The sequence below is a fragment of the Hypomesus transpacificus genome, chromosome 2 (genome assembly GCF_021917145.1).
Source record: "Hypomesus transpacificus isolate Combined female chromosome 2, fHypTra1, whole genome shotgun sequence".
Lineage (NCBI taxonomy): Eukaryota > Metazoa > Chordata > Actinopteri > Osmeriformes > Osmeridae > Hypomesus > Hypomesus transpacificus.
Genome location: NC_061061.1, coordinates 4,310,451 through 4,337,904, shown reverse-complemented (window position 1 = coordinate 4,337,904; position 27,454 = coordinate 4,310,451). Strand labels below are relative to the sequence as shown.

At 45.9% G+C, this 27,454-nt stretch overlaps 2 protein-coding genes across 5 annotated transcripts in view; both read right to left on the bottom strand.

Moving 5' to 3' along the window:
• Positions 1 to 35: 35 nt before the first annotated feature.
• Positions 36 to 4,651, bottom strand: gsdmeb (gasdermin Eb). Of its 2 annotated transcripts, none has more exons than XM_047031473.1 (10): positions 4,211 to 4,651; positions 3,776 to 3,984; positions 3,356 to 3,548; positions 2,875 to 3,049; positions 2,474 to 2,594; positions 2,202 to 2,321; positions 1,664 to 1,791; positions 1,302 to 1,464; positions 896 to 966; positions 36 to 755 (listed from the first exon to the last, which is right to left on the bottom strand). In XM_047031473.1, the coding sequence occupies exons 2-10, from the start codon at positions 3,975 to 3,977 to the stop codon at positions 516 to 518; spliced, it is 1,413 nt and encodes a 470-aa protein (XP_046887429.1). In that variant the 5' UTR covers positions 3,978 to 3,984; positions 4,211 to 4,651; the 3' UTR covers positions 36 to 515. The 2 variants fall into 2 exon arrangements, with proteins under 2 accessions (XP_046887429.1, XP_046887439.1); XM_047031483.1 differs by lacking the exon at positions 4,211 to 4,651 and adding an exon at positions 4,102 to 4,203.
• Positions 4,652 to 4,863: 212 nt separating this feature from the next.
• osbpl3b (oxysterol binding protein-like 3b) overlaps positions 4,864 to 27,454 on the bottom strand; it is a 30,729-nt gene continuing 8,138 nt past the window's right edge. Inside the window, exons 2-23 of one of the 3 annotated variants that reach the window (XM_047039326.1) lie at positions 20,281 to 20,448; positions 17,756 to 17,872; positions 16,629 to 16,682; positions 16,064 to 16,177; positions 15,656 to 15,820; positions 15,305 to 15,428; positions 14,998 to 15,101; positions 14,447 to 14,539; positions 14,126 to 14,285; positions 12,944 to 13,074; positions 11,939 to 12,043; positions 11,117 to 11,248; positions 10,381 to 10,474; positions 10,005 to 10,249; positions 8,915 to 9,052; positions 8,757 to 8,820; positions 8,557 to 8,635; positions 8,314 to 8,458; positions 6,653 to 6,797; positions 6,433 to 6,559; positions 6,113 to 6,235; positions 4,864 to 5,946 (exon numbers count right to left, since the gene is read on the bottom strand). In XM_047039326.1, coding sequence (XP_046895282.1) covers positions 5,850 to 5,946; positions 6,113 to 6,235; positions 6,433 to 6,559; positions 6,653 to 6,797; positions 8,314 to 8,458; positions 8,557 to 8,635; positions 8,757 to 8,820; positions 8,915 to 9,052; positions 10,005 to 10,249; positions 10,381 to 10,474; positions 11,117 to 11,248; positions 11,939 to 12,043; positions 12,944 to 13,074; positions 14,126 to 14,285; positions 14,447 to 14,539; positions 14,998 to 15,101; positions 15,305 to 15,428; positions 15,656 to 15,820; positions 16,064 to 16,177; positions 16,629 to 16,682; positions 17,756 to 17,872; positions 20,281 to 20,376 — 2,652 coding nt within the window. In that variant the 5' untranslated portion in view covers positions 20,377 to 20,448 and the 3' untranslated portion in view covers positions 4,864 to 5,849. Of the gene's footprint in view, positions 5,947 to 6,112; positions 6,236 to 6,432; positions 6,560 to 6,652; positions 6,798 to 8,313; positions 8,459 to 8,556; positions 8,636 to 8,756; positions 8,821 to 8,914; positions 9,053 to 10,004; positions 10,250 to 10,380; positions 10,475 to 11,116; positions 11,249 to 11,938; positions 12,044 to 12,943; positions 13,075 to 14,125; positions 14,286 to 14,446; positions 14,540 to 14,997; positions 15,102 to 15,304; positions 15,429 to 15,655; positions 15,821 to 16,063; positions 16,178 to 16,628; positions 16,683 to 17,755; positions 17,873 to 20,280; positions 20,449 to 27,454 lie in introns of those variants that run through there. The other 2 variants (XM_047039333.1, XM_047039343.1) reach the window with 2 other exon arrangements.

Here is a 27,454-nt window from a genome sequence, read left to right as displayed (position 1 = left end):
AAATCGACATTTGCCCCTTTACAGCCAATACCGTGCAAATATGTTTATTGATCAATAAAAATGGCATGATTTAAAATAAAAACATTCATAAAAATGATGTTACTAATACGTTTCTCGTTCCAGAATAGCATACTATACCTTTAAAGAAGTTTGGAACTCATGTTTTATACACAATTCTTTTAAGGATTTCTCATTCTGAAAGTAGTGAAATACGTCAGTCAAAGCCAGAATCTGATGGAGCAGCAACTTGGTCTACCAGAGGTCAATAGCTCAGTTTTAGTATCCCAATAAAAATAAGGTAAGGTGAAACATCTGCCACACAAAACCCCCAAAATGTGTTATTGTGGTCATTTTGAATGCCTGGCTCAAACCCCACTTGTAAAAGATACAATTTAGCTTGTCAACCAGCTAGTTATTATAATCAAGTGTGCTGAATTAGGTTTGGAATGAAAACAGGAACTTGGCTCTTCTGGAAAATGGTTGCGCAGCCCTGGCATAAACACTCAAACCCACTCTCAAATACCATGGCCTGAAGAGGCCAATGCCCTCACAGCGATGCACAGGACTATAGTTGGGGGACTTCCACGTGGGGGATTAATGATCTCTGTTTGCAGCTCGTCTCCCTTTCTCTTCAGAAGCACACAGGAGGAGGCCAGGAGCCGCTGTGCTCTCTCATAGCCCTGCTCCTCAGTCAGGGGGGCCAGCCCTGCATCTCTCAGAGAGGAGACCCCTCCTTCCACTACACTCTGCTGCACCTGGAGCACAAGCACAGAACTGTCAATACCACGTCTGTGATTCATGGCAAGAACCGAGCTGGGTGATAAACTAAACACGATCCCAAGATTTGACTGTCTTTCACCAAACGAGGCTGTTGCAACACACGTGACACACTCACCAGGAGATCCAGGGCTTGTAAGAGTGGAGGACTGCAGGACCCCAAAACAGACATGTCCTCTTCTGTCATTTCTGAAAAGAGATATTGTTATATGGAACAGAAAGTAATTTGATTGTCAACGTTGACTGTGGCTAGAAGATACACCCCAATTTGTTCCAGAGGAAACTTGTGTTTTCTCCATTCTTTGTCCCTCTGCCACTGTCAAGGTTGATCACTCGAAGATGAGGAAGCGTCAGAGAAAGTCTGAGGGTGTAGGTTGGATATCAGTGTTCACCAAAGCCCCAATGTTACACAGAAAAGAAAACAATTTAGAAAATACTTAATAAAAAAACACAGATTTCAAAGTCATGACTGTTCCAACAGTCTACAGGATTGTAGACTTGGGTTTGAAGCAGGGAGGACTAACCATCCAAGGCACTAACAACCAGGTGAGTGGCACTCAGGAGAGACGGGGAACGGTCTGTCTGGGGCTGACCAACAAGATCCAGAACAGCCTGGAAGGTCTGCTTCAGGGAGCCATCCTCAACATCACCCAGGTCTGGGGATAAACCAAGGCACATCTGATCCAGCTGGGAGGAGAGACAAGAAAGGAAGGAAGAAAAAAAGAGAGAGAAAAGAAAAGTGTAAGCAGAACACAGCATATTGACAAAGGTTTATAGACTGAATGATAAGACAAGACATAAAATATATTGCCTTAGATATGAAAATGCTTGTTAAAATCCTCAGATAGTCTTAATCTTCTGCTAGTCAGGGGTGGCTCCCACTCACTATGTTCTCCAGCAAACTGACGGCATGACCATCCTTCATGATGGTCCTGAGGAGCTGGAGCAGAGAGGAGCGTTTCGCCCTAGCCAGGCCTGCCAGCAGTTGGAAGTGATCGGTCAGACTATCGAGTTCTGTTCAAACACAGAAGACACAGATGCCATCATCCACAGGAAATTCGAAATTCTGAGCAGGAATAAAGCACGGCCCTATGTCTTGTGTTCTCTGACCTTGTTGTTATCCCTGCCAGTTTTACACCCTGCAGAAAGATGCCTCTCATAACCTAGCTATCTACCTCCGATGTTTACCAAGAATACTGTATATGACCCACATAAACAGACCCTTTATAACCCTGGGGTAGAACAGGCCTCCATTCCTGACTTTGCTCCTACAGATAACCAACATGCTGTGCAAAAAACATCATTCGCTAGACCTAAACAGCTGTAATGGGTTAGAATTAATACACTTACGTAACTAAATGTGTTCCATAACTGACATTTCAGGACAGGAGCAGGCAAGCCTTACAGTTGTCTCAAATGTTTACCTCTCTTAAGGGGGCTGCTCTTTATGGTGCCTCCACTGGCACATGGTAGAGCCACTACATTCTTCTTTACAGGCCCGTCCACTTCAAAGCCCCCGGAAGTGTCGGACATAAGACACAGGTCTGAAAGAAAAAAACCCATCCTGTAATGTTTGGTATAAAGAGGCTATCAAACTACTATCAAAGAGCCAGGCCTTTACTCTGGTGTACTACTGTACTGTGGAATGCCCCAATGTGCTAAAAAAGAGAAAGTTCCTCTGCAACCAGATACTCACAGTACTTTCCAGTTGATTTGACCACAAGTTCAATGATGTCATAAGCCAGGACAGTGTGGGGAGGAATCTCCATGGTGATATTACTGTCTTTCTGTAGGCTGCTGTTCTCCTTCACACACACCTGCCGACAACACCCAATATTTCAACTCAACACATTGTACAAATGTAGGGGAGTTTGACAAGCAAAAACATTGTCCATAAACTGCTTGTTTTGTCCAGGTTGCTGTAGGTCATATTAAGAGGAAGTGATCCCTATAACTAACAAGCAGCATGGTTGAGAAAACAAGAAGTTCACACAGGGTTAATTTTTGTGCGGCCGCAAGGTCAATTTAATTCCCGCTGATTCACCAATCGGAGTCATCTGTGTGTCAATGAACATGGTTTGAGAGCTGTCCTCATACCTTGGTGAGCTTGGGACCACAGAGGCTGAGAAGGCCGCCTAGCTGACCCGCCTGCTGAACCTCCTCTATGACCGAACAGGGCTGGGTCGTCACTATCCTCTCCTTTACCACCCCAAACACCTCCTTGTGTTTCTGCCTGGTTTGCTGGATCAGACAGTGGGACATGTCCAAAATCCTGCAATAATCATACACAGTACAGATAATTGACAAGTACACACAAATTAAGCATGTGACTGTAATACACTTGAATATGACATGTTCAATATGCTTGTGTAGACAATATAGCCGTTTTCAGAATTAAAAATATGTATCATTTAGAACTTATTTAATAAATATTTTGGGAACAAACATGACTCAGTAGATGTCATATAGCACTGCAGCTTTTACTAGGAGCCCTTGTTAATGTTCACCTGAGTCCTTCCTCTGTGGTTGTTTATGGTTGTACAAAGATCCTTCATTAAATCTACAGGGATCAGCTCACCTATTTCTGGAGTCAACCAACAGTTGTTGCACATCCACCTCCTCTTTTTTTAAAGTGCCAAATGATGACTGGAGTTTGGAGGTGTCTTTTCCCTCGACATTGAAGTTGACACGGACCAGGTTTGCCTCCACGTTCGCTGATATGCTGTCACCATAAGTCCCATGAAACTTTAATAATACTGTCTCAACTACAACTGTGCGGAGGAAAAAAACACACAGCAATGTCATTTCGTGCTAGCCAACATACTGATGCACCACACATTTTTCTGAGAGGATGTAACGCTACATTATCCAAATAGAGGCTTAACAACATTAAAAACAGTACTTAAAAAATCGAACAGTATGTATGGGAAATGGCACGCTTTCGTAGAACGACCCACCAATATTGCCAATCTCAATGAAGATCTCTGCTAGGGTTCACCTGGGCTAATGGGCTTGTCTCCGGTCAGCAGATCGTTCAGGGTAAAGTCAGTGGGTCGGTATTTGGGTTTCTGCCACGGAAAGAAACGATTGCGCTTGATAACCAGGGTCAACGGAGAAAGGCTGTCACTCAGACTGGACACGGGGATCAAGGAGCCATCGTCAATCTCTTCCACAAAGTTTTTTGTTGCAGTGGCAAACATCTTCAGACTGTGCAGGACGACATAGACGTGATAAAAAAGACATAAATCATCTGATTATGGACACGAGTTTGCTAGCTTAACTATAACATTAATTTGCGATATATAAACGTTTTTGTCACGACACCTGGTTAAAGAAAAACAATCCACCAAGACAATTTTGACTCGTAGGCTGTAAGCTAGCTTGCTGAGGCATCCCTTATATCTGCAAAGTAAATGTCAAGTAAAAGTAAAACCTTTTTGCCCTTGCGAATACCTGCCGGACGTCAGTAGATCCCTTCTAAAAACTGGAGTCAAAAACAAGGATTTGAAAGGTGTAGGCTACCTAACTGACCCGAGAACGGCGTGCACTGTAACCTACATGTTCAGTCAACAAAGAACTGTACATGCTACTCGACGCCCCTCCTATTTTATGGTTTAGCTGGGAAAATCGAGCGGGCAGAAGAAACATGCACGTCAATCAAAATTATGAACTTGAGATTCCCTCCTCCAGGTGTCTTCTTCAATCTCACTTCAACGCTCAGTAGCTACTCACATTCTCAGTAAACTGACCCGATTTGACTAATAACCTGGCCTTTGTTAGTATCAGATTAATTCATTTTAAACAGAATTATCAAATGTTCCCATTAGCCTATTCAATAGCCTATTCAATACCGAACAGCACGATGCATTGTCCGTTTTTCGCATTTAACGGACCTCTCTTATCTTTGGCACACATGCATCATTCACCTTCCACACCCATTTGCTAAAATTCAAATGAGGTGTCTCTCTTCTTCCTTGTGGCGTAATATTTCATTGTTTATATTGGGCCTAAAAACCCCACATAATATTATGAATTTGTTACATCAAGTAACCTTTAGTATACAATCACAGACAAACATACACAATTGTAATTTTTTATTAGCCTACAGCTCATGACCATATCCTCAATATATGCCAAAAGGCTAGATGAAGCCCCTCTTACAGTAGATAATAACATTTCCTGTGAACTATGCTTGTGTTTCAAATGTTATACTCCAATTTTCATAGACATAATCCAATGTACAGGCAGACAAAGAGCAAAGTCTGGCCTTTAGTTTCTAGACCAAAAAATAACAACCAAAAAATAAAGCTTCATAAAGATTTAAGGACACATTATTTTAAGGGATCCTTGCAAAACATACACATATTTGTAAAACATTAAAATATTTAAATGAAAATGTGTTTAAAATATCATTAGTTTCACCGTTAAGGCATCAAACTGGTGTTAAATAAATATTTCACATGTACACCTTTTCAATGGTATAACAAGTACCATGGTAAGCTATATATCAGAGGTAGAAAATGTCAAGACTATTTACATCGAATATCTGTGCTAATATACTGTAGACTAGTAGCTACATTATCTTCGAGGAATTCTTTTCTCTGCAATCAGTATCAAGTATCAATAAATCGCTCTCTGGAGGCTTGATTCTCAGTAAATGGTTGAAGGTACACTTTCTCCAATGTAGTCCTACAGCGGACAAGAAGGGCACAGTTTGCATATTTTGTCTACATTCAGATGATATGCTTGCATAAGAATGCTACACAACATAAATAAAAGCACTATTTGTTGTAAGGCAATACATCGGATAAATAATAAGAAATATTTCCACCACCAGAAATAAACCAGCAACAACTATGCAGCAGTGGATGGAGTCGTTTGGATCAGAAAAATGCTGATGAAGGCAGTAAACATGCTTGTTTCCTGCTGCTGTGTAGAAAAAAAAAAACACTTCCAAATGTGTTTTTTGTTGTGACTAATCCTTCATCATATACTGCAGGACTATAGAGAAACAAGGGCACCCCAGTGCCAGCCTGGGTCACAGCTGAAACAGGGTCCAGATGTGTATGAGGTCACCACAGCACAGGGTAGTCCACATGGCAGAAGCCTGGGTCTTTTCTCAGGTCCCAGTAAGTGTTGTTGCTCACCCAGGTATCCTCTTTGGATTTCCTGTAGGCAACAGAAAGACACGTATCACCGACAGAGACGAGAATATACTCAACGTCCATTTATGACCCAAAACAACGGTAGGGAATATATTCCATGTGAACCTACGCAGTAGAAAGTTCCACTGGCCATATAAAGTATGATGAAAGAGTGTGCACATTTTGATTACCGGAAGAATCTGGGTTGATGAGTCATGTGGTTCTCCTCTAGGACTCTCCTCCTGTCTCTTTGCAGCTGCTCGATCCTCTGTTTCTGTTCCTCTGCAGCCTCAACATCTCCTTCCTCCAGAAGCCTGCCACAGACACACACAAAAACGTCCAGGATCTTATTACAGTCGTTAAGATTTCAAACAACCTGTTCCCCAAAGTCCCAAGCTCACTGTCAGACAGGCAAGTTGTGCTGTCCGACAGACAATAGATGGGACAAAAACACTGGTGATGCTGGGGGGGGATGCACCAGTTCAGCATTGCAGGCCTCATGACCTCTGACCTTTGGTCTAGTCGTAGCCTGGTGTCGGTGGGAGGTAGCAGCAGTTTCAGCGAAAGGTCCAATTCGTTCAGCTCCACAGCAAACTTGGTAAAACCATAGTACTGCTCATGCTCAGCCGGAACGGAATCTGCACACGTGGAAAACACAATGGATTGTCAGGAGGATTGTGGTCGTGTTCTTGTATAGCAGGTGCGTCTGGTCAAGGTGAGGGTTTTCATACTCGCTCTCCAGATGCAGGTGGCAGAGGGCGGGTCTCCACAGTACACTCCCTCGTGCCACTTCCCAAACAGGGTGTGAATGACCTTCCCCTTCTGGTCCGTGATGGTACCCTCCACCTCGTTGACACTTGAGTTCCAGTACTTTGCCTGCGAACAGAAAAACAGTTTGTCTATTTGTCTAAACAGTTTAATAAGACAAAAAGGTATACACTTGGGTTCACTTTCTAAGAAAAGGTATCAAAAGCAAAGCTGTGGGTATAGACCAATTGTCACCCTACGTCACACAACTGTCAAGCAGGCTAAACTGCGCGTGTCGGTTGCAAAAGACGAACTTCTCCCCGGTTTATTACACTTGGAGTGTCGATCAGGTCAACATATATCTCTGGCCACTGGATTGCAGGGCTTGATATTAACTTTTTGAGGCTCTTGGCCTTTGGACGAATACATTTACGTTTCACTTGTCGATGCACAAAACTCACTGGACCCCGATACCCTTAAATAGCCAAGTGATCGGGCAAAACTAGCCCGGCTAACGGAGGTCGCTTTCTCAGGCAAATCACGAATGAAACGGGCTCGGTTGAAGAAATCCGAGAAGCTGGCTATCTTCATCAGGCTCGTATCTACATTAGGCAGTCCTCCCTGACGTTTCTGGTGTATAACGGAGTGAAATACAACATTGTGCACACTGCCAGTGAGCGAGTCTGACTGAGGCCAACGTCAAAACAGTGTAACGGGGACGCAGTCTCACTCAGATCGCCAGTTTAAACAAATCTGAAAAATAATCGGACCAGCTGGCTAAAAGCAGAATTCGCATATCTCTTGAAAGCTGCCCTGCTCGACTTTTTAGATGTAAAATAGACTTTAAAACTGTAAAATTATGAACTTTGCGACATGGTTGCCGCTCGACTATGCAGTCTGTACCGGGCGACATTCTCACTCAAATTTCAAGACTTTCATGATCCAAATCAAAATTATGAATCGACAGATCAATGGGTAATCGCTTTCTCTCCTGTAAGCTGTCCTCCTCGACCTTTTAGGTCTTTTTAAATCTAACTATTAGTATTATCCGTGTGTTCCTTTTGCCATTTAAAATGCTATCCTTTCCCGGTTTTCTGCAACCACGTTGCGCGCGCATCCCGAATGTTTACTAACAAATATTTGGTCTATAGGGTGAACTTTTTGTTCCTGAATGGATTGCAATGTCTTAAAATGACCAGCAGAGGGCACTGTCGAGCTTCCTATACCTTAAAAACCCCACATGCCAGGGTTAGATACGTGTAAAGAGAACCACTGGAGAGAGGGCTCAGTAATGAGCTCTCTGATGTTTGAACCTTCCTCACATCAGGAGGCCTTTCAAATCTCCAGACACGACAACCAATTACCTAATTCTTGGCAAAGAGCACCAGACCCTCTCAACCAAACATAGAGATGACCTCTACACGGAATGAGACCAAATACACTCACACAACCTATAAAAGGGATGGCTAATAGAAGCAGAACGTTTAGCTTTTGCCTACTGCCAGAGAACAGACAGACCTAAGCAACAATGTCCTAATGTACACATTAATTGTACTAAGCCCCCAGGAGGACAATGTTCTGTATACAGCAACACAGAAAAGGGCGTGCTGATGTAAAAGTGAGGGGGGGGGGGGGGTCTCTTCACCTTGACGAATGTGATCTTGCACTGGCAGATATCACTGCTGGAGTTCTTGATGGAGATCTCTCCATAGTGCTCGATCCAGCGCTGTCCACTCAAGATGTTGTGGATGCAGGAGGTCACCTTGTTCCACTCATACTGATCTCCAAATCTGGAGGAGGACAACACAGGGATGAGGGTGTGCTTGAGTGTGTGTCTATTCGTGAGTGTGTTTATGAGGCTTTGATGTGTTTGTCTCTGTGGCCTCACCCAGGGAGAGTGACATAGGTGTTGCCTACAGGAACAATCTCCATTGACTTGCCCCAGAACTTGTTTTTCCACCTCATGTCTGAAGGCATCAATCACAAAACACACAAAAAGGATGAAAGCTTTAAAGAGGTCCCGGCAGTAGCCTGGGGCTTGTGAATGGGCCAATCAATATTTAGCAGAGAAGCAACGCGTTCACCTACCTTGCCAAAACAAAAAATTCTTAGATTCAGCTTGGCACGCTGATATTGGTGGGTGATGACTGACCTGAGAGGACACACAGAGAGGAAAGCACAGTGGGAGAAATGTCAGTTGGTTAAACCATGCAAATCATTACATACCGGAGACAAGGAATCTGTACCTGTTCTGCCACAAAGCGGAATCCCTTGTCTGGCCGGTCACACTCGTAGGTCTCTCCCAGCACTGGGTTAAAAGGCTTTCCTCCGGCTCTGTGGTGGCTGGATGCATAGCCAGAAACTGCAAACGTGGCAATGTACACCTGCATACAGTTCAAACACGTCACAGCTCATTGTGTTTGATATGGATAATGGAACATGAGCAACTCTTGGAGCTTTAAGTGCAATTTAAATGCTCCGCACAGCACATTATCTCCAAACGAATTGGAGGTCGAGAGGACTTAGTGGAGTTTGTGCCAAACTGCCCTTTTGATAAGCTCCTTAGAAACCAATCAACGTGGGTGAAATTCCGTTTCGATTTTTTTTCCAGGAAGTTATAGTTTCTTCCATTCGAGTGTAACAGACTGGAAGATCGCCCCACATAATGCTGGGATGGAAGTTCTTGTGAAAGGCAGCACTGGCACGGAAAAAAGGAGCTCTCAATATCACGTCCACATGCTGAAGAGAGAGACCGCTGCTCTGGTGGCTCATTAGATCAACAGTGTACCACCAGATCAGGGTAGCTGCTCTCCCCCTGCCATGCCAAGACAAACAAACCACACACCACTATCAACATGGGGGATGCGGAGAACAAGGAGCAGAAGCGAGGGCTGGGCCGGCGTAGATGGTGGGCGATGTGTGTCTGTGTTACTAATGCACAACTGTGGATTGATGGGCCAATTAACCTGCCGGTGATACACCGTGGTGAGGCAGAGAAACCATTCAATCACTTTTACAATTTATTTACTGCACCTGTGCCCGTCCTTGTTTTCTCTGATGTATGCCATTGATCATACACATGACGCCAACGTCTTTCTTTAACTGACAAACTCCCCTCTGCTTTTAGTGTTCGGGAGGATTGGCCATTATTGCGAGATCTTTTGCCGCACGTGTTTTGCCGTTTTTGATATGACCGAGTGTGTGTGTTTTCTGAAAAGGGTTACGTTTCACTCAGTTTGCTATTGTGCTTGTTAGGTTGTCCTGTCTGTATTATCAATGAGGGTACTGTTTTCTCAAACACACTGCCGCATGCTACCACACACGTTCCTTTCTCACCATGCGTTCAAAGGGGTCTTGTGTGCTGGCGGCTTTGTCCAGAAGCTCGCTGTACTCCAGCTCCTCACACAGTCTCTGCAGGGTGTTAAGAGGCTCGTTCAGTTGCACGGGCATGGCCACCTTGGAAAGGTCCTTGCCTATGTTGTTTTTCAAGATGTTCCACAGGCTGACGGCGCTGGTGTCGGGGCTGGGCGCTGGGAGACGAGACCGCCGCTGGCTCACACAGGCGCCGTTCTCCACACAGCCTGACGGGACAGAGGTCAAAGGGCGGAGGAGGTCAGAGGTCAAGATGGAGAAGGTCAGAGGTCACATGCGTTCCACGCATGTGTTACGAGAGATTGCGTGGTGAAATAAAACTGAGCTGCGAGAAAAGCACCTAAGTTTGGTCTCTCGCTTTCTGTCTCGTTGCTGAAGTTGTCCATGGAGATGTTGTCGCTTATGTCGCTGATGTATGAGTCATCCTCCGAGGCCTGAAGAACATGAAGAGTCATTACACCAGATCAGCCGACAGGTAAAATACCCCTTTCAATACCACCCACCTACACGCACCGGGCACTAGGGTGCTGGCAAGTCTCTTTCAACTTCCTGTCACAACATAGGGGATCTGGGGAGACTGGGGACGGGGACGCAACATTCCCTCAGGAGCCCCTGACACATTAGCACCACATCTCCTCACAGAGGTATTTTTAGATGGGAGTAATTAACTTTATTTTCAAATTTCTTCTGCTGGAGCGCCTTCCCGATCCGGCCAGGAAATAGGCAGAGAGGCAGAGGAGGAGCAGTGAGCTAAAGGAGGAACATTTAGTCTGAGACACGCATCAGACTTAATGAGACACCTCCACATGCTTTTGGTTCAACAGCATGTTCTTTTTTCTTATTACAGTCAGTGTGCTGGAAGTGGAAGTCTATGGTTAGAGGGGGTGTCTATCTTTGGAGGCAAAGGCATACGCAAGGGCAGATGTGTCTGACAGTGCCAGGTCCAGCTCCCCTTCTCGCAGGCTAAACACTTGACATTTGAAGACAGCTAGGTGTCCTGGCGGCTGCACGCTCGTAACCTATCGTGTCTCGTAACCTTGACCCCCTCCCTTCAGTCAAGCAGAACGAGTACCGACCTCATTCTCAGAAGAGCTGGCTGACAGCAGAACTTCTTGGGCGTCGAAGAACTCAGAATCTGTGATGGATGCTCTGCTCTCATTGGAGAGCTGATGAACAAGGGGGCGGGAAGCATCCGTTGAGTCTTGTTCCTAGGAGACGAGATGTCAATCAGGTTTATGTTCAGAGCAATTCAACTAAATAAAAAGAGGATTAAAAGAGAGACAAATAATACCATAGGTTTAAAGACTTTGCATAATGAGCTAATATGGAATCAACCCACACAACCGTTTGAGACATTCGTCTGGCAACTCAATATACAAATAAAACACAACTGGCTGAAAAAACACAAAGAAACCAAAGTCAACAGGCAAAGTGGGATACTAAGAGGTCGGACGTATTGCGTGTTCGTTGATTATCTGACGCCTCAATTAGGGAATAGCTTATCTCAGAGGACAGGCCTCAGGACAACAAACCCAACCTGTGTGTTCAAGACATGTCCGGGGACTTGATTAACCAGATCAGTTGGTGCTTTCACATCAGCACGTCTGATGAACCAAACGAAAGTGATTCCTCGAAGGAAATTAAATCTGCCCTGGGAGGAAAACTGCTCCACTTAACTGTTGACGGAAGGATGTTTTACATGTTAAAACAACAAACATTTCCACTTTGTGCTTGGTGACGAGTGGGAGATATTATCATCAGTGAGAAGAGAACCAGGGGAGGGCTGTTCTCGACACCCTTCCAAGGGAGGACGACAACAATGATAAAAATGACCATGAGGGTGATTATGATGACAATGGGGAAGGGTGCTATCATCATGCATGTCCTGCTCCACCCACCTGTAGGGAATCTGAGAGGTTCATATGGACAGTGGGCTCTACGAGGCGTGACTCAGCATGAATCTTGCACAGACGTTCTCTCAGTTCAGAGTTCTGGGCAATGGCCTGGAAAAACAACCAGTGTTCAGATGGATTGCTTGAGGCAAACAAAAGATGTCCACCCACAAACTCATCATACAACTACCCACCATAAGCCCACCAAAGTGCTGCATTTTTATGCAAACAAACTCCCTTTTTACACCTGCTTTGTGAAGTAAACTAACTTTTTTAATCCACTTTTTAAAACACAGTTAAAAATCATTTAGAAAGCTCAAAATAGCAGTAGGCACAGATTTGATGAGATGTAATGAACTTTTCCCATGACCTCAGAAAAAATGAATCTCAACCAGCTAAAAAGAAGACACTGCTAATGTGAAAGGTGAACAACTTCAAAAACCATGAAAAGTGAACAGCGATAAAATTCAGTTATGCGTAACAATAATTGGTACAAGGAAAGGTTCTACTCATCTGAGGGGTGTACATAAATATGGTAAAACATTACCAGGCTACCTACAGACCCCCCCCCCCGCCCCCCCCCCCCCCCCCCCCCCTTTGAAAATGCTAGCAGAGGACCGTTCCTTGTGGGAAGCACAAACCAGCATGAAAGTAAGTGTCTTTCAGGCACACTGGAAGCCGACTCTGGGTAGGAGGAGGGAAGTCAGCGAGGACAGAGCAGGCTGTCTGCTCTTTATTCAGGTGGGCACACATCACTCCACCCACACACCAAGATCCAGTAATCCACAGAGAGGTTTGTCAGCAGTCGTGCACTGGTGTGTCACATTTGACAACGAATGTGGGAGGACAAGGTGTTAGGGAGCCCTTTCAAGTCAGACGGAGAGTACAGCGACTAAAGGCCAACAATTATTTTCTTTAACAGAAAAGCTAGCTGAGGACAGAGCGGTGGTTTACGTGTGTGTGGTGGTGAGTGCGTGTGCGTGTGTGCGAGAGTGTTTTCTTGGTACTTACAGAGGTCAGCGCATTTTTCAATCCCAGGATCTGTGGGGAGGTAGGGGGGCAGGTGTCTTTGTCCAGCACTTGTTTTAACCTCTCCCTCTCTGCAGTAAGAGAGCTAAGAGCTGTCTTCATAGTGCTGTGCACTATCAGGAGAGAAACAGAGAGAAAGATGTCGACAGAGGGCAAAATAGAGTGTGTGAGAGAGGCAAAAAAAGAGACAAAGACAAAAAGTAAAATAGAGAGGAAGAAAGAGAGTGAGAGACAAAGAAACCGATAATGAGATAGCAAGCGAAAGAAAGCGAAAAGGAAGAAAACTAAGAGATCATTGTCGTCAACTTGAGTTCCTTCTCCAGACTATCAAGCCTAGTATCTTACAGTACCACAGCAGGTTATTACTGAGGTTGGTATGCCAGGGATGACCTTGGGCTTCCTGTCGGTCCATCACAGCTAATCATCCTTCCCTTTTCCCATCCATTCTCACAGCAGCTAGGAGAGCTCTTAAATCCTCATAGTGATTGGACCAGAATGTTCTGCATGCATTATATGGAATCAATCAGAGACAAAGTGGCATTGTTTCATATCTGGGGGATTAGCTATTTTCATATTATCCGAGTCGATGTTTTAAATGAAAGAGTAGATATCCATTATCTGTTCCATTCAGCCATTAGAGTAAAAAAAAAAAAACTATTATCAAAATTACCAAAATAAATTGGGTTCATTCTAAAAGCCATTCTAGCCTCAGGCATAGAGAAAGAGATGGATCTGGTGACACACCTTCAGAGTAATTATCTATTTACTGAGCTTTTAACAACAGGCCTTGCTTGCCAGCCCTGCAGGTTTATGAACCTAAAACCTCTCACTTAGCAACGCTGCCAGTAGAAAGGTGAAGAAGCCACGTCCTACAATTCTAATGAGTAGAACGTGTGACAAACTCCAAGTAATTAGCAGCTGTCACACCTTCTTGAACGTAAGCTCCATTCATTAAAAAACAACACTGTTCGTAATCTTACTTGCAAATAAGGCAAACTGGGCACACAGGCATAAAAACAGTACTTCGGAGAGAGAGAACTTTGACGGAGCTGAGTTCTCCAGGAAAACCAGGCAGACAGTCAAAAACATGACTGTCACATCCAATCAGGATCAAACCCACTCCAATGAAAATGGCCAGCTCGCTGTGACGTTTTAATGACTCACAATTGCTGGCAACACGACAGAAGTCTTCCTGCAGCTTGGCTACATCAATTGGGGAGTCCAGGGGTTCTGCGTAGGCCTTCTCGTTCCCCAGAGCTGCTGTGGAGAGGTTGGGGTTGGAGGCGTGCAGGCGGATGGAGCCTGAGGAGATGCAACTGGGCACCTGGGAAACGTCAGGAGAAGAGGAGAGATAGAAATAAATGGAAGGCAAGGAAATGAGTAGAGTAGCCGAGAAAGATAAAGGAGGAACATCGGAAGGAAGGAATTGTGTGCCGAGTTTGGAGTGAGCTGACGGAAAGCATCTCCATGCTTTACTTCCTCTACCTGGAGAGTTGATTTGGCATCTTTGTTGTAGTTTTTTACACGCCATTTTCTTGGAGCTCTTTTTTCCTTTTTGGGGCTGTCATACGTAGAAGCCTTTAGAACGCAGAGAAAAAAGACAAACAATGGTTCTATTATGATCCTTGAAAAAATGTGTCTTGCAGGCTGACAGAGAAAATATTCAGGTCTATCTTTGGCTGTGGGCTGCCAAGGAGGATATTACAAAACCACCTAAATGGTGTAAAAATATATTCCTGTCAAACTAAAATAAAAACATCTTGTTCTAAGAATACCAAGATTACCTGGACAACGTGCCTGGAGTATTTACAACCTAAAATCAGTTTTCCAGTATCATAGCTATAAGATGAAACCTTGAACGAGGATTGTATGTGTCCAAACACAACCTACATGAATGACATTCATGTAGTCTGTGGGTTTGACTCTGTTGTTTTACATAATAGAACCAGAGGGGTTGCATAAGAGTGGATGGGGGGGGGGGGGGGGTCAGAGGGTCTTGGGGGGAAGTGTGGGGGTGGGGGTTGCAGAATGCTCACCTGCAGGGCATTGATGGCCGGAGCTGAGTATGTACGATGGAGGACCTCCATACTCTGCAGCAGGTGGTTGAGCTCCAGCAGGAAGGACTCACACAATGACAGGTCTGGAGAGATAGATGGAGGTGGGGGGAGAAAGACAGAGATAGAAAGACAGGGGGAACGAGACAGAGAGAGAGAGCGGTAGAGAGAGAATCAGAGATATCGTAGACGCGTGCAAAGGAAGGAAGAAAATTAAAGTTAGAGGGGGTCAGTGAGTGCGTGAGTGAGTGATCTGCATGAGTAAAGCTGCTGAAAGACCATCATTTACCTTTGGAGCATTTGTCCATGTCATTGGAGGACTGGAGCCAGGCGGCGACCTTGGACTGACTGGTGCAGTTGACTGGGAAGGAGCCTGACGCAGGGGCTGAACCCTGTCTGGCTATGGAGGCACGCTGGACCACACATAACATGTTAAGCACCCTCAAATGAAACCGTACATAATCATACACTCAATATACTACATAGGACACTTAGAAGTAGTACACAGGTTACTGAGAAAGACAACGCACAAACTGACAATTAGGGATAACTGGGACAGCATTTCACAGAATGTGTTTTTCAATATAATGCGCTACATCTGTCTGAGAGAGGCTGTTTCAGGTGTAGGGCAGTGTGGTACCTTTCTCATAGCTGCCCCGTCCACCCTGCTGGGGGAGCCGGGGGGGGGGAAGTGGGGGTAGTAGAAGGCCTTCTCTTGGGGGTACATGGCAATCTCATTCTGACGATACAGCCGGTGGTGGCGCAGCTTAGACACCCATTCATCAAACACCTCCTGGGAATTGATCTATAGGGGACGGGGGGTGCGGGGTGGGGACGGAGACTGTAGTCAGTATCCACCTCAAGGACAGGCAAATAGAGGGGAAAATCCAAACAAGCTGCAGTTGGTGTTAGTGTGATCCTTCTTCTTCTCTGTTCTACTTTCACAGCCACAGGACTCTTTTCAAAGACAAACTGTCCCCAGAATCAGAACAGACAATTAGGACTCATAAAGGTCAGCTCTTTTATTGCTGTCGGTCGCGTTCTTTACCTTCAGGTGATAGATGTTCTCCTCCGCGTCGAGATCGATGCACTTGGCTTTCTTCTTAATGGCCATGACGGAGAGACCCACGTCAATGCGACCGTGCAGCTTCCCCTTCTGAATCTGAGATTCGGGGGAAGACAACACGTTTACAACCCGCGACTTCCAGTCCAGCGACACCCATGTTGCTGTCGGACAGATAGTAAACCCTGCTGCAGCCCAAAGATTACTGTTTCCTCTATCTTAGACTGACTTGTATAACCTTCACTTCAACACTTCACTTCAAACAACTTTGACGTGTGTGTATGTTTGATTTACAGCCGCTCCAATAAAATCACCAAGTATATACAAGCCCCTCGCCAACCAAGGAACCCGAAAAAAACAGTATAGTTGTGATTAACATTTAAATAGATGTGGCTGGACTGAACAGGCATGGGGGCTTTTGTAATGACAGAGCAGGTATCATCCAGATATTCTAGATTAGTGAAGTGGCAGCACCTATCGTGTCTTTTGTCCTAGCTAGCTCTGATTGGCAGTTCCTTCGAGACAAGAAGACAGGAGCCTTTGTACTCACGTCAGCGCCACACTTGGCATACTTCAGGATGCCCTTGTCCAGAAAAAAAAACCTCTGTTGAGACAAAAAGAGAGAGCGAGACAGTAAAGAGATACAGAGCGAGTGAGCGAGGGAGGGAGAGAGGAAAAGGAGAAAAGAGAGAGAATGAGAGAAAAGAAAGTGTGAGAGGGGGAGAAAGCAAAAGAGAGAGAGAAAGAGAGATGATGGGGGTAAGAAACACATCATACTCTGCAAGCAGGCTCAAACGCACCGTGACAGAGGCAACTCGGATGGATAGTTTCCTGTGTTGTTAATATGCTAGTAATGTCTTTACGCTGTGTAGTGTCTGTGACACATTGGTCATCCTCCCTGCCCTGTCTCTAGTCCAATGGTATCATTATGACTATCCTTCTTTCTCTTTTCTCTCTCTCTCTTCCTCCACTCTCTCTTCCTCCACTCTCTCTCTCTTCCTCCACTCTCTCTCTCTTTCTCTTCCTCCCCTCTCTCTCTCTTCCTCAAACCCCCTCCTCCCCTCCCACAAACACAAACTCACACACACACACTGTCTGGCTTCTATCCAGTGTTTATGTCCTTGGCGTCACATCACTGGGAGTATTAAAACAGTGTGGGCTGAGAAAGTAAACTCACTGTGAGGTCCAGGGCCTGCCTCAACCCTGACTGTGAACACAAGGCCTGCATACAGAACACACTCCAAAGGCTGGGAGTCCACGCACACTACTGACCAGCAGGTCATCAGCTAATGCATCTTCCAGAAACACTGGGGAATGTCTCGTCAATGTCATCACACAGGGAGCAACCCTTTTAGAGAGGGGGAGACACAAGGCATCGACCCAGGACATGCCCTGCGCTACTCTGAGAGTACTACTCTCATCACCTCATTCAATTAGTCTAAAACACAACTGACTGATGTCATCAGATTTCCCAGCAAGTTGAAGAAACGTTAAGGAAATATGGACTTGGAAACAGTACGCCGTGATTTGGGAATGGAATCGAGATGGGATTATAAACGCGTAAATCTTGTTAGTCTGAGGGTGAGAGAATGTGGGTGGTCTAGGGCCGAGTCTTATTCCTGAGAGCATGTGTGAAGCCTCATTTGGGGCCGGGTGTCGTTCCTAAGAGCTTCCTACCTTGTGCCAGCCCTTCATGGGCCACTTCCTCCTCTTCAGCATGAAGCCCTCCTGCTTCTGAGGCTCCTGGACGTTGGCGAGACCTCCTCGCAGGCCCTCCACAATCTCCCAGCTGTCCTGGGGGACACAAAAGGACACACACACACATACACACAATGACTAGTCAACACACAGTCACTCCCCTCCCCTGAGGAGCTTGGAGAACATGATTAATGTGAACCACCAGCGTCATGCTCAAGGTCAGAGCAAGAACCATATTGAGATTCATAATTAGTGCGAAGTGCTATCTTTCAGACCCCCACAATCCGCCCACCCACCCCTACTCTTGGGAGAATCCTGCCCAGCAGCGGATGTTTCCCTCACCCCCAGAGGCAGACATGGTTGAGTCCTGGATCAGAAGGGCAGGCAGGGGTCGGGGGACACTCTAGGGCTGGTAACACAAGGTACTATTACCTCACCACCCCAGTCTTTAATCCCATCGTCCACAACAACCATGCAGGCTCAGGCTACACTGAGCAGGTGGGGCCTGGTCCACTATATTCTCAACACAGAGGTATGGATTAAGGTCATATTTTATGTCTCATTATGTCACATTATCTGAATTAATTCATTTATCTGAATTAATTCATTTATCTGAATTAATTCATTAATTCCGATTAACATCTGAATATGGCATTTTGGCACCGGATTATCCTAGTAATAGTATTACCACAATGAGAACTGATGAACTGTAGATTATTTATTTATTCTCACCGTGTAGGCCTGCTTACTGTAATATAATGTGTGTCTCTGTGTGGATCCAGTCACAGGCCAGCACTGGCAGTGTGCTCTGTCACAGGACATCCAATGTTACATAACACATTGACCGATAAGGGGAACCACAACAAAACTGTGTGAGCTAGCTCTCTGTAAAGAGAATCCAGTACGACCTCAAAGGTAAAACAAAGACATAACCCTCACCTCCCTTTGGTAATATTCATAAAATCAAAAAAAACATGATTGGCTATGATGGGGAAAGTAACAAATCAAATAATCTGCCAGTCTAAAGGGAGTCATCAATCCACAGTACTGCTGGGAGACTGGGAAGGACACAGTTCCCATGCCAACATAATGAGCTTGATAATACGGCCAAACGAGGAGATTAGGGATTATGTTCTGATATCCAGGTCAGTGTGTCCACAGCAGGGAGAAGCTGGATCCCGTGTCTTCCCCTGTGAACCATGGTCACAATTCCACCCGGCCTGCAAACACAAATCTCTCCACCATACAGCCATGCCCACAGGGCATTATGCAAACACCATGGAGTGAGACCAACCTTTTACAGTCCATGGGGGTTTTATACGTGTCGAATCCGGACACAAACTTTTCATTTGGAACTTGTTCAACTGGCGAGATCCTAGTTATTATATTGTAAAGTGACAATGATCTACTGTGTGAGAGTGTGATGTCAGCATGATGTCAGCATGATGTCAGTATGATGTCAGTATGATGTCAGTATGATGCAGGTCCATACATTGGCATGCAGTCCAAAGAGATATGGGTCCAGTTCTAAGCAAAGTTGTTGATTTTGTCCCATCGGATAATTAAACATTAACGGTTCAAAACGTGTGAGTCTGCTGGCAACAGATAAGGCGTCTGGAGGCAGTCCAGAAAGTTCTGGGTCTGAGCTTTACTGGATGTCTTTGTGTGTGGAAGTGTGTGTGTAAATCCTGGACCTTTGAGTGTGGATTGAATCTTTAAGCCTCACTTTGGGATCACTACTGTAATCTCCACTCTTACAGTGTATCGGCCAAAAATTGCCTGTTAAAGATAATGGTTGGTATTTCCTGCAGAGCTATATCTACCTTTAACAGCAGACCAGGCATGCAGGGTACAGAGAGAGAGAGAAAGAAGCAGAGGGGGAGAGAGAGAGAGACAGAGAGAGAGAGAGAGAGAGGGGGAGAGAGAGAGAGAGAGAGAGAGAGAGAGAGAGAGAGAGAGAGAGAGAGAGAGAGAGAGAGAGAGAGAGAGAAAGAAGCAGAGGGGGATAGAGAGAGAGAGAGAGAGAGAGAGAGAGAGAGAGGGGGAGAGAGAGAGACAGAGAGAGAGAGAGAGAGAGAGAGAGAGAGAGAGAGAGAGAGAGAGAGAGAGAGAGAGAGAGAGAGAGAGAGAGAGAGAGACTAAGTGAGAGTGACTAAAATGACGAGTCCCAAAAAATTGTAATTGAAGTAATTGACCCTGGGTCATTCTCCTCTCATCACAGACTCGTTCTAAAGGTCTGGCAAAGAATTAAGCTGGCAATTTAAACACCATTGAGAGAAGCTAGCGGAGGAAACATTACAAACAGTAGGAGCAACAGGAGCAAACAGTACAACAACAACACAAAAGTAACTCCATCTTGGCTTTGTTGTTGAAAAACGATCTGTCCATATGGAAGACAGCTGATCCGGAGGCCCAAGATTGAGTGCCGAGCCGTGTGTGATTGAGCTGGCTAATGTTCGTGACTGGAACATTTTACGGTGATGTAAAAGGCGGTGTGGCGTTACCTGTCGGCTGTCATGTTTGGAGGAGGAGCTGCTGTTGCTGCGGGAGGGAGAGGAGATCTTCTGAGACATGGCCGAGCTCCTCCCCTCTGGGCCCATTACCCAGCAGGCCGTGGGACTTTGCTTGGTCAGCGTGGAGTTGGCCTGGGGCCAATCAGGCACATCACCTCACTGCAGATAAAGAGAGAGGGGGGGGGAGGGGGAGAGAGAGAAAGAGAGAGAAGAGGACAGAGAGGTTGACAAAGATGAAGGGGGGAGGGGAGGTGAAGCACATTCAAAACTCAGAGAACCCATAAAGCTGTTCAGTTGTACTCACAAGGGAAATTCTGAGTGCTTCTATATTCACTATTTATCCTTGTGTTTGACTGTGTGCATAGTGTATACAGTATTCATACAAACAGTTAGTCCAGGAGAAGTAATTTGACTGGACAAGAGACATTACATGAGTGCTGTACAGCCTTGGGACTTTCAACTATAAATATATCACTCTACTTTACAGGTGTTCTAGTGACAGTTAATTACATTAACAATTGTTATCCATCTTAGATGGTTATAAACTTCGCATTGCAAAGATGAACATATTTTCACAAATAATATTTGAGTACAATTATGAACAATTGTGGTCGTCCATGATGTAAAATAGCTGCAGTAACATGTAGAGTAGACCTACACAAGGGAAGCTACTGTGCAGGAAAATGTTTGTGTTGCTTGGCAACAGTACAGGCCAGTTGCAGTAGTTGTCCACAATTATGTGTTGGTGGAGACAAATAAAGGAGTAAATAAACAAACAAATCCTAATCTGTTGTCACTCATTACTGTTAACTAATAAACGACTGATGTTATAAAAGCAATATCACACTAGAGACCATGCTGTGAGTCATGCTGACACTCACTATAACAACACTACCTCTCATTTGGCAGTGCTTAATTTCATGTGTGATTGAGAATGAGTATATGTGTGTTTGCCAAATAATAGGCCTTAGAACAGTGTAAGCCTACAATAGCATCTGATAGAATGATCCCCTTCACGGCCGGAAAAGATCCATACTGTAGCCAGAGAGTGGGTTGATTTGATTTAAGGGCCATCAGACAGGACAAATACGACCTACTGCAGGCCTTTTAGGGCGCCCTGGCATGTAAAACGATCAGCTCAACGATGTGTAAAGGTTACTTGGGGTTGTCAATGGATCTGGCAACTATGAGTCAAGTGTGGGATCTCGGTTTCATCAATTAAAATGAAGGGCCTGTTTTACAGTATCTCGCCACTCAGCATATTCCTCGCTAATGCAGTGTGAGTGACAGTGTTGTTGGAAGGTTGATTAACTGCCAGGCATGATCTGATTGTAAATCACAGTTTACAGACCACACAACAAGCCTCGCTTCTGCGGAAAGCACAAATGACATTGAATTGGGGATCTCCATAGAATTTCATACAGACTAGTATTATTCGTTTGATCCTAGAGACAGGATCCCAAAATGTTCCACTTGGTGATGTCACGGTTATTAGCAACACACCTTTAACCTCATCACCATGGTGTCAGCGGGCACTCGCTGGTCAGCTGGAGGCTGAACGATGTCACACTGGGAGAAAATCATGTGTGCTCTCAAGCCACAGTGAAACACAAGACCTGTGGGGTGTGTGTATTCTTTCCAGGTGAGTCTGTCATTCTGCTCCTCCAGTAGCGACAAAACCAGTCCCCAGCAAGGTGCCGCTACCCAGAGAAGCAGCAAGGTTAATCACATTACCCTCATCCCCTGGCCCCCCTCTCCGGCACGCTCTGCCGCACCGACGGCCAAACAACCACAGACTCAGCTCAGTCAGACAATGGAGCGTTGATACCTGAAACCTGCTGCGTCCTTAAGCCGAGCCTGGCTCTCTTTCCCCACCTCCCCACCCCGCTGGCCACAAGCCACGTTGGAAGGGAATCGTGTCCGCAGACGACAGGGACAATAGAGCCGAGAGAGGAGAGCAGGACACACCCTCCCTGCTGCTTTTGTCGGCAGACTGATTGCTGTCTGTCGGGTATTGAGGCTGCAAGGAGGCAATGGGGATGGGAGAGTGAGCAGGCGTCGTCTGAAGAAAGGACAACTTTCACCCTCCACACACTGTCACAGATGCCAACCAATGGTTTAAATGCTGAGACCATTTATTGCTGCTTGCGTTGTTTCTGTTGTGGTCCGTGCTGCAGCAGTCAAGCCTGAATGGCCATGACAATGATTCTCTCTGAGCTGCAGGGATGTGTAGACCACCTTTTAATCTGGATGAACTCAAAGAGGCTCTGACGTCGTACATTAGCTTCTGTCAGGACTGCTGTATTGCAACACGCACTAGGGTCAACTTCAACAACGACAAGCCCTGGTTCTCAGCAAAGATCAGAAGGTTGAGCTTGGAGAAGGAGCAAGCGTTTAGGAGTGGGGATACTAGAGACAGATTCAAGGAGTTGAAGAACAGGGTTAGCAAGGCGGTGAGAGAGGCTAAACAACTTAAACGAGTTCTACTGCAGATTTGAAAGACAATTGGACTGTCCTGAACTACACCTTCCCTCCCAAGAGCCCCCCCCCCCTACACCACCACCACAAAGACGACTCTCTCCATTCAGGAGGGAAGAAGTTAACAGACTTTTCAACCCCTGCAAAGCAGCTGGGCCGGACTCCAGTCACCCTCAAGCACTGCGCTGACCAGCTGTCTCCAGTGTTCACCAACATCTTCAACACCTCCCTGGAGACATGCCCTGTGCCCAAAAAGCCCAGGCCAACTGGACATAATGACTACAGACCCGTCGCCCTGACCTCTGTGTTAATGAAGTCTTTTGAGCGCCTGGTGCTGGCACACCTCAAATCCATCAGAGACCCTCTACTGGACCCCCTGCAGTTTGCCTACAGAGCCAACAGGTCTGTGGACGATGCAGTTAACATGGCCCTCCACTTCACCCTACAGCACTTGGACTCCCCAGCATCCTATGCCTGGATCCTGTTTGTGGACTTTAGCTCTGCCTTCAACACCATCAACCCACCATGCTTCAGGACAAGCTCTCCCAGCTGAACGTACCCACATGCAGGTGGATCACAGACTTCCTGTCTGACAGGAACACAAGGCTCTGACTACCGGTCCATCAGCACCGGATCTCCTCAGGGCTGCGTCCTTTCTCCCTGCTCTTCTTCCAGTACACCAACAGCTGCACCTCCAGTCATCCATCCGTCAAACTCTTGAAGTTTGCGGACGACACCCCCTTCATTGGGCTCATCTCTGGAGGGGATGAATCTGCCTTTAGGTGAGAAGCTAACAAGCTGGTGACCTTGTGTAGCCAGAACAACTTAGAGCTCAATGCTCTTAAGACAGTGGAGATGGTTGTGGACTTCAGGAAGAATACAGCCCTACTCACCCCCATCACCCTGTGTGACTCCCCAGTCAACACCGGGGAGTCCTTCCGCTTCCTGGGCACTATCCTCTAGCCAGGACCTCAAGTGGGAACTGAACATCAGGTCCCTCACCAAGAAAGCACAACAGAGGATGTACTTCCTACAGCAGATGGAGAAATTCAACCTGCCAAAGACAATGGTGGTGCACTTCAACACAGCCATCATTGAGTCCATCCTCACCTCTTCCATCACCATCTGGTACTCTGCTGCCACTGCCAAGGACAAGATCAGACTGCAGCGAATCAGCCGCACTGCTGAGAAGGTGATCGGCTGCAATGTGCCTACCCTCGAGGACCTGCACACCCCGAAGACCCTGAGGCGAGCGAGGAAGATTGTGGCTGACCCCTCACACCCTGGACACTCCCTGTTCCAGCTACTCCCCTCCGGCAGAAGGCTGCGGTCCATCAGGACCAAAACCTCACGCCATAAGAACAGTTTCTTTCTATCTGCTACTGGCCTCTTTAACAAAGCCAAGGACTCCCACTGACATTTAACTATTATATATTATAAGTCCATCTGACACATATTGCACTACGCACAAGCCATCATATCTCATTGCACTATGCTGCCCAATCATATTCGTATTCAATTTTAATTTTAAATTATTAAAAATTTTAGATTGTTTATTCCTAGAAATTAGTTAGACTATTGTACTTTTTAACTTTTAATTTAATATTTATAAATGTTTATTGTTTGCACCTTCTTGCCACAGTAAATTCTGTGTTTGTGTAAACCTACATGGCAAATAAACCAAATTCTGATTCAGATTTATCTCTGCTGAGAGGCAGGGTGGTCATTAAAGCTATTCCACTAATGCTCCAACAGACTGCCAGTGGTGTTGGATGTTGTCTACTGAACTGTGTGTGTATGTGTGTGTGAGGTTTATTACAATGTGAGAGTGTTTCAGTATCTGCTTTAGGCAGAACGAAGAGCCACTTGCCGTTCCCCCAAGATTCTGTGTTTTCATCCAAGCACAGACCATCAGTCAACCAGCTCTCATCCATACATCCACACATGTCTACTCATCCATCCATCCCATCCATACATTCATCCCATCCACATCCATCCATCCATCCAGCCAGGTGACAGGGCCAGGGCCGCTACCTCTTGCTGTCTCACACATCATTTATTCATCTTCGCTCTGCCTTCTCACAGGCCCCGCTGTCACATGCCAGCTTAGCTCTTCATATGGCTCAGCTGCAGCTCTCAGACCTTCATCAGGCTTCCAGAGGGCTCAAGGCTCCCTTCTCCTGATGCTTCTTGATCATACATTCATCACTTCCTGGTTGTCCCAGGGGGACCACTTAACAGGCATTGCTGAGGAGGTGGAGTATCTTGTAAAGCAGGTTCTGGAAGTCTATGTGATCATAGAACCTACCACAGTGTCAGGCGTCATATGAGGACGATGGTACAATAATTGATCCTCAAGGAAAAAATGGTCATGTTCTCATCGAGTCAAACCTACATCTAGACTACAATTTCAACTACGTGGGGTCAAAAAGCATGGAGTTAGAAGTCCTATTGTACCGTCTCTGCAATTTATTGTCAATTTGTGGAATCATTTGTGGACACTCATCTTGTCAGACATAATAGTGGACAAGCAAACCCTTGCGGGACTTGTGTCATTTGAAGGAGCATCTCTAACTCTTGTTAATGAGCACAACATGTAAGGTTTTCTGAGGGGGGGGGTGCTGACAGTGGGCATTCCAGTGCCAATGGGTATGCGGGAGGGGGGGGAAGCAGGCCATGCCAACTGGGTATGACAGGAGGAAGAGAGGGAAGAGGAGGGTTGCATAGACACTGACAGCTGGTCAAGATAAAAGTTTCATGGGAAAAGTTAACTTATCCTCAAGGAAGAACACAGTTTCTCTACACACACCAACAAATCCTCACTTACCAGATCATTCCAAGCAAAGAACAACAACAAACTTTAGCAACCATTAACTGACATGAATCCAATTAGATCTTCTCTTCATCTTCTCAACAACCAGAGAGAACAAAACCAGAATAACAACTAATGAGCGCGCAAGCACAACTCTTGACTGTTGATTGCTGCACTTGAGATAATAAGGGAAGTCCTGTCTGCCCAGGCACAGTGATTATAGTGACCTTTACAAGAAGGAGACACGGTTATTTGTGCACTGCACTTCACAGAGAGGGCTTTATTCCACAACTCCAGAGTTGAAATAGGCAACTGAGGCAAGGAAAGAATACTGCCCTATTAAAAATAATACTAGCATTGTTGTTTAAAAGACGCTTTTATCCAACACAATGTACAGTACAGGCTACGAGTTGAACCTGCAACCTCTCAATTTGTAGTCAAGGGCTCTACCTACTGAGCTACAGAATAACCATCCCCTAGACCCTACTGTAGCACAAAGTACTGGGAGGAGGGAGGAGTTGCCAAGGTCTCATAGCGAGCCAGCACACCACCTACTTGTAAGCCATCCTGAATTCCACCCATTGACAGAATGAAGTAATTATGAGCTCAGGTGAAATGAATAGCTGCTAGCCCTTAGGATAAACCCTGTAATCCAATCTCTCTATTACATGTGGACTGCTGTTCAAAAGCATGTCCCTTCGAAAGCGTGTCTCGCATGCACTTCCATAAATAGATGCACAATGCCTATCCAACCAATGCGTGGGGGAAGGTGACTAATGTGTGTGGAATATTACAGTAAAAACACACTGTTGTATGGCCTGTGGTCGAGTAAGCTACACACGTATCACTCTCTGAGACCTGTGACACAATGCATGAGTCATGAATCCTTTCGGAATAATAGCGGAAGACTGTACTCTGTAGATGCCCGTGGTTGACAGGCTTGGCTATGTAGAGGAATGGCAGCACTTTAGTAAATTAAACTGGAATTGAAATATGTCACCCTGGGCTTACCGTCCATTGCCACACTTCGAAGAGGGACGTCTGGGAGGGGTTTGGTTATGCAGCGCATGCACAGACAGAGCCGGGGAAAAACATAAATATTGTGGATTGGATTTCATAGCGGACGGTCCATCCGTACAGCCTGTGCTTAATGTGAAATCAGCCTTCTAGCTTAAATGAGATGTCAGATTAGTGGCAGAGAGAAGAGAGCCAGCCCCAGCCTAACGAGTCCCAGCTCGTTAGTCTAATGGCCGCGCTGCCCTTGTCCCTCCGCGGCACCCTCGTGTTGTGTTTTTGGAAACGACTCAAAGCATCCCACTGACCTCTGCCTTGGATCGAGGGCGGAAGGGGAGGCCACAGGCCAAAATGTTACAGATGAATGCCTGGATAACTCTAACAGCTCAATCCACATGGAAGCCTCTTCCAGCCCAGCCTCCGTGTGAAGGAAGGTTAACACTGTTGAAGGGTAAACATGACATAACTGAGTTGGGGATGACAAAGGTACAATGCTGCACTGCAGCCACCCCCCCTGCTGCTACCGCAGAGCAGAGCCAATGAGTGACGAGCCTGGCAGAGAGGCTGTGGGGAGGGGATGGGCGAAGTGGGCTCGAAAGCAACACCCAGGATGTGAGTCACCATCACTCTGGGACGAACCCCTGCAGTACAGCACTGATGGAAGCGGGACAGCGTCATTGTTGACAAAAATGACAGTGCCTGGTCTCCATTGGCAGCTGCTGCTCCTCAATTATGCACAACAGTTGTGGGGGAGAGGAGGAATCTAAAAGCAGTCCCACACTCCTCGGAGAACCATGGAGGAAGCGAAAGCAGCGTGGATCGCCCTGTGACCTTTAAAGGCGCAATTACTTTCAAAAGTAA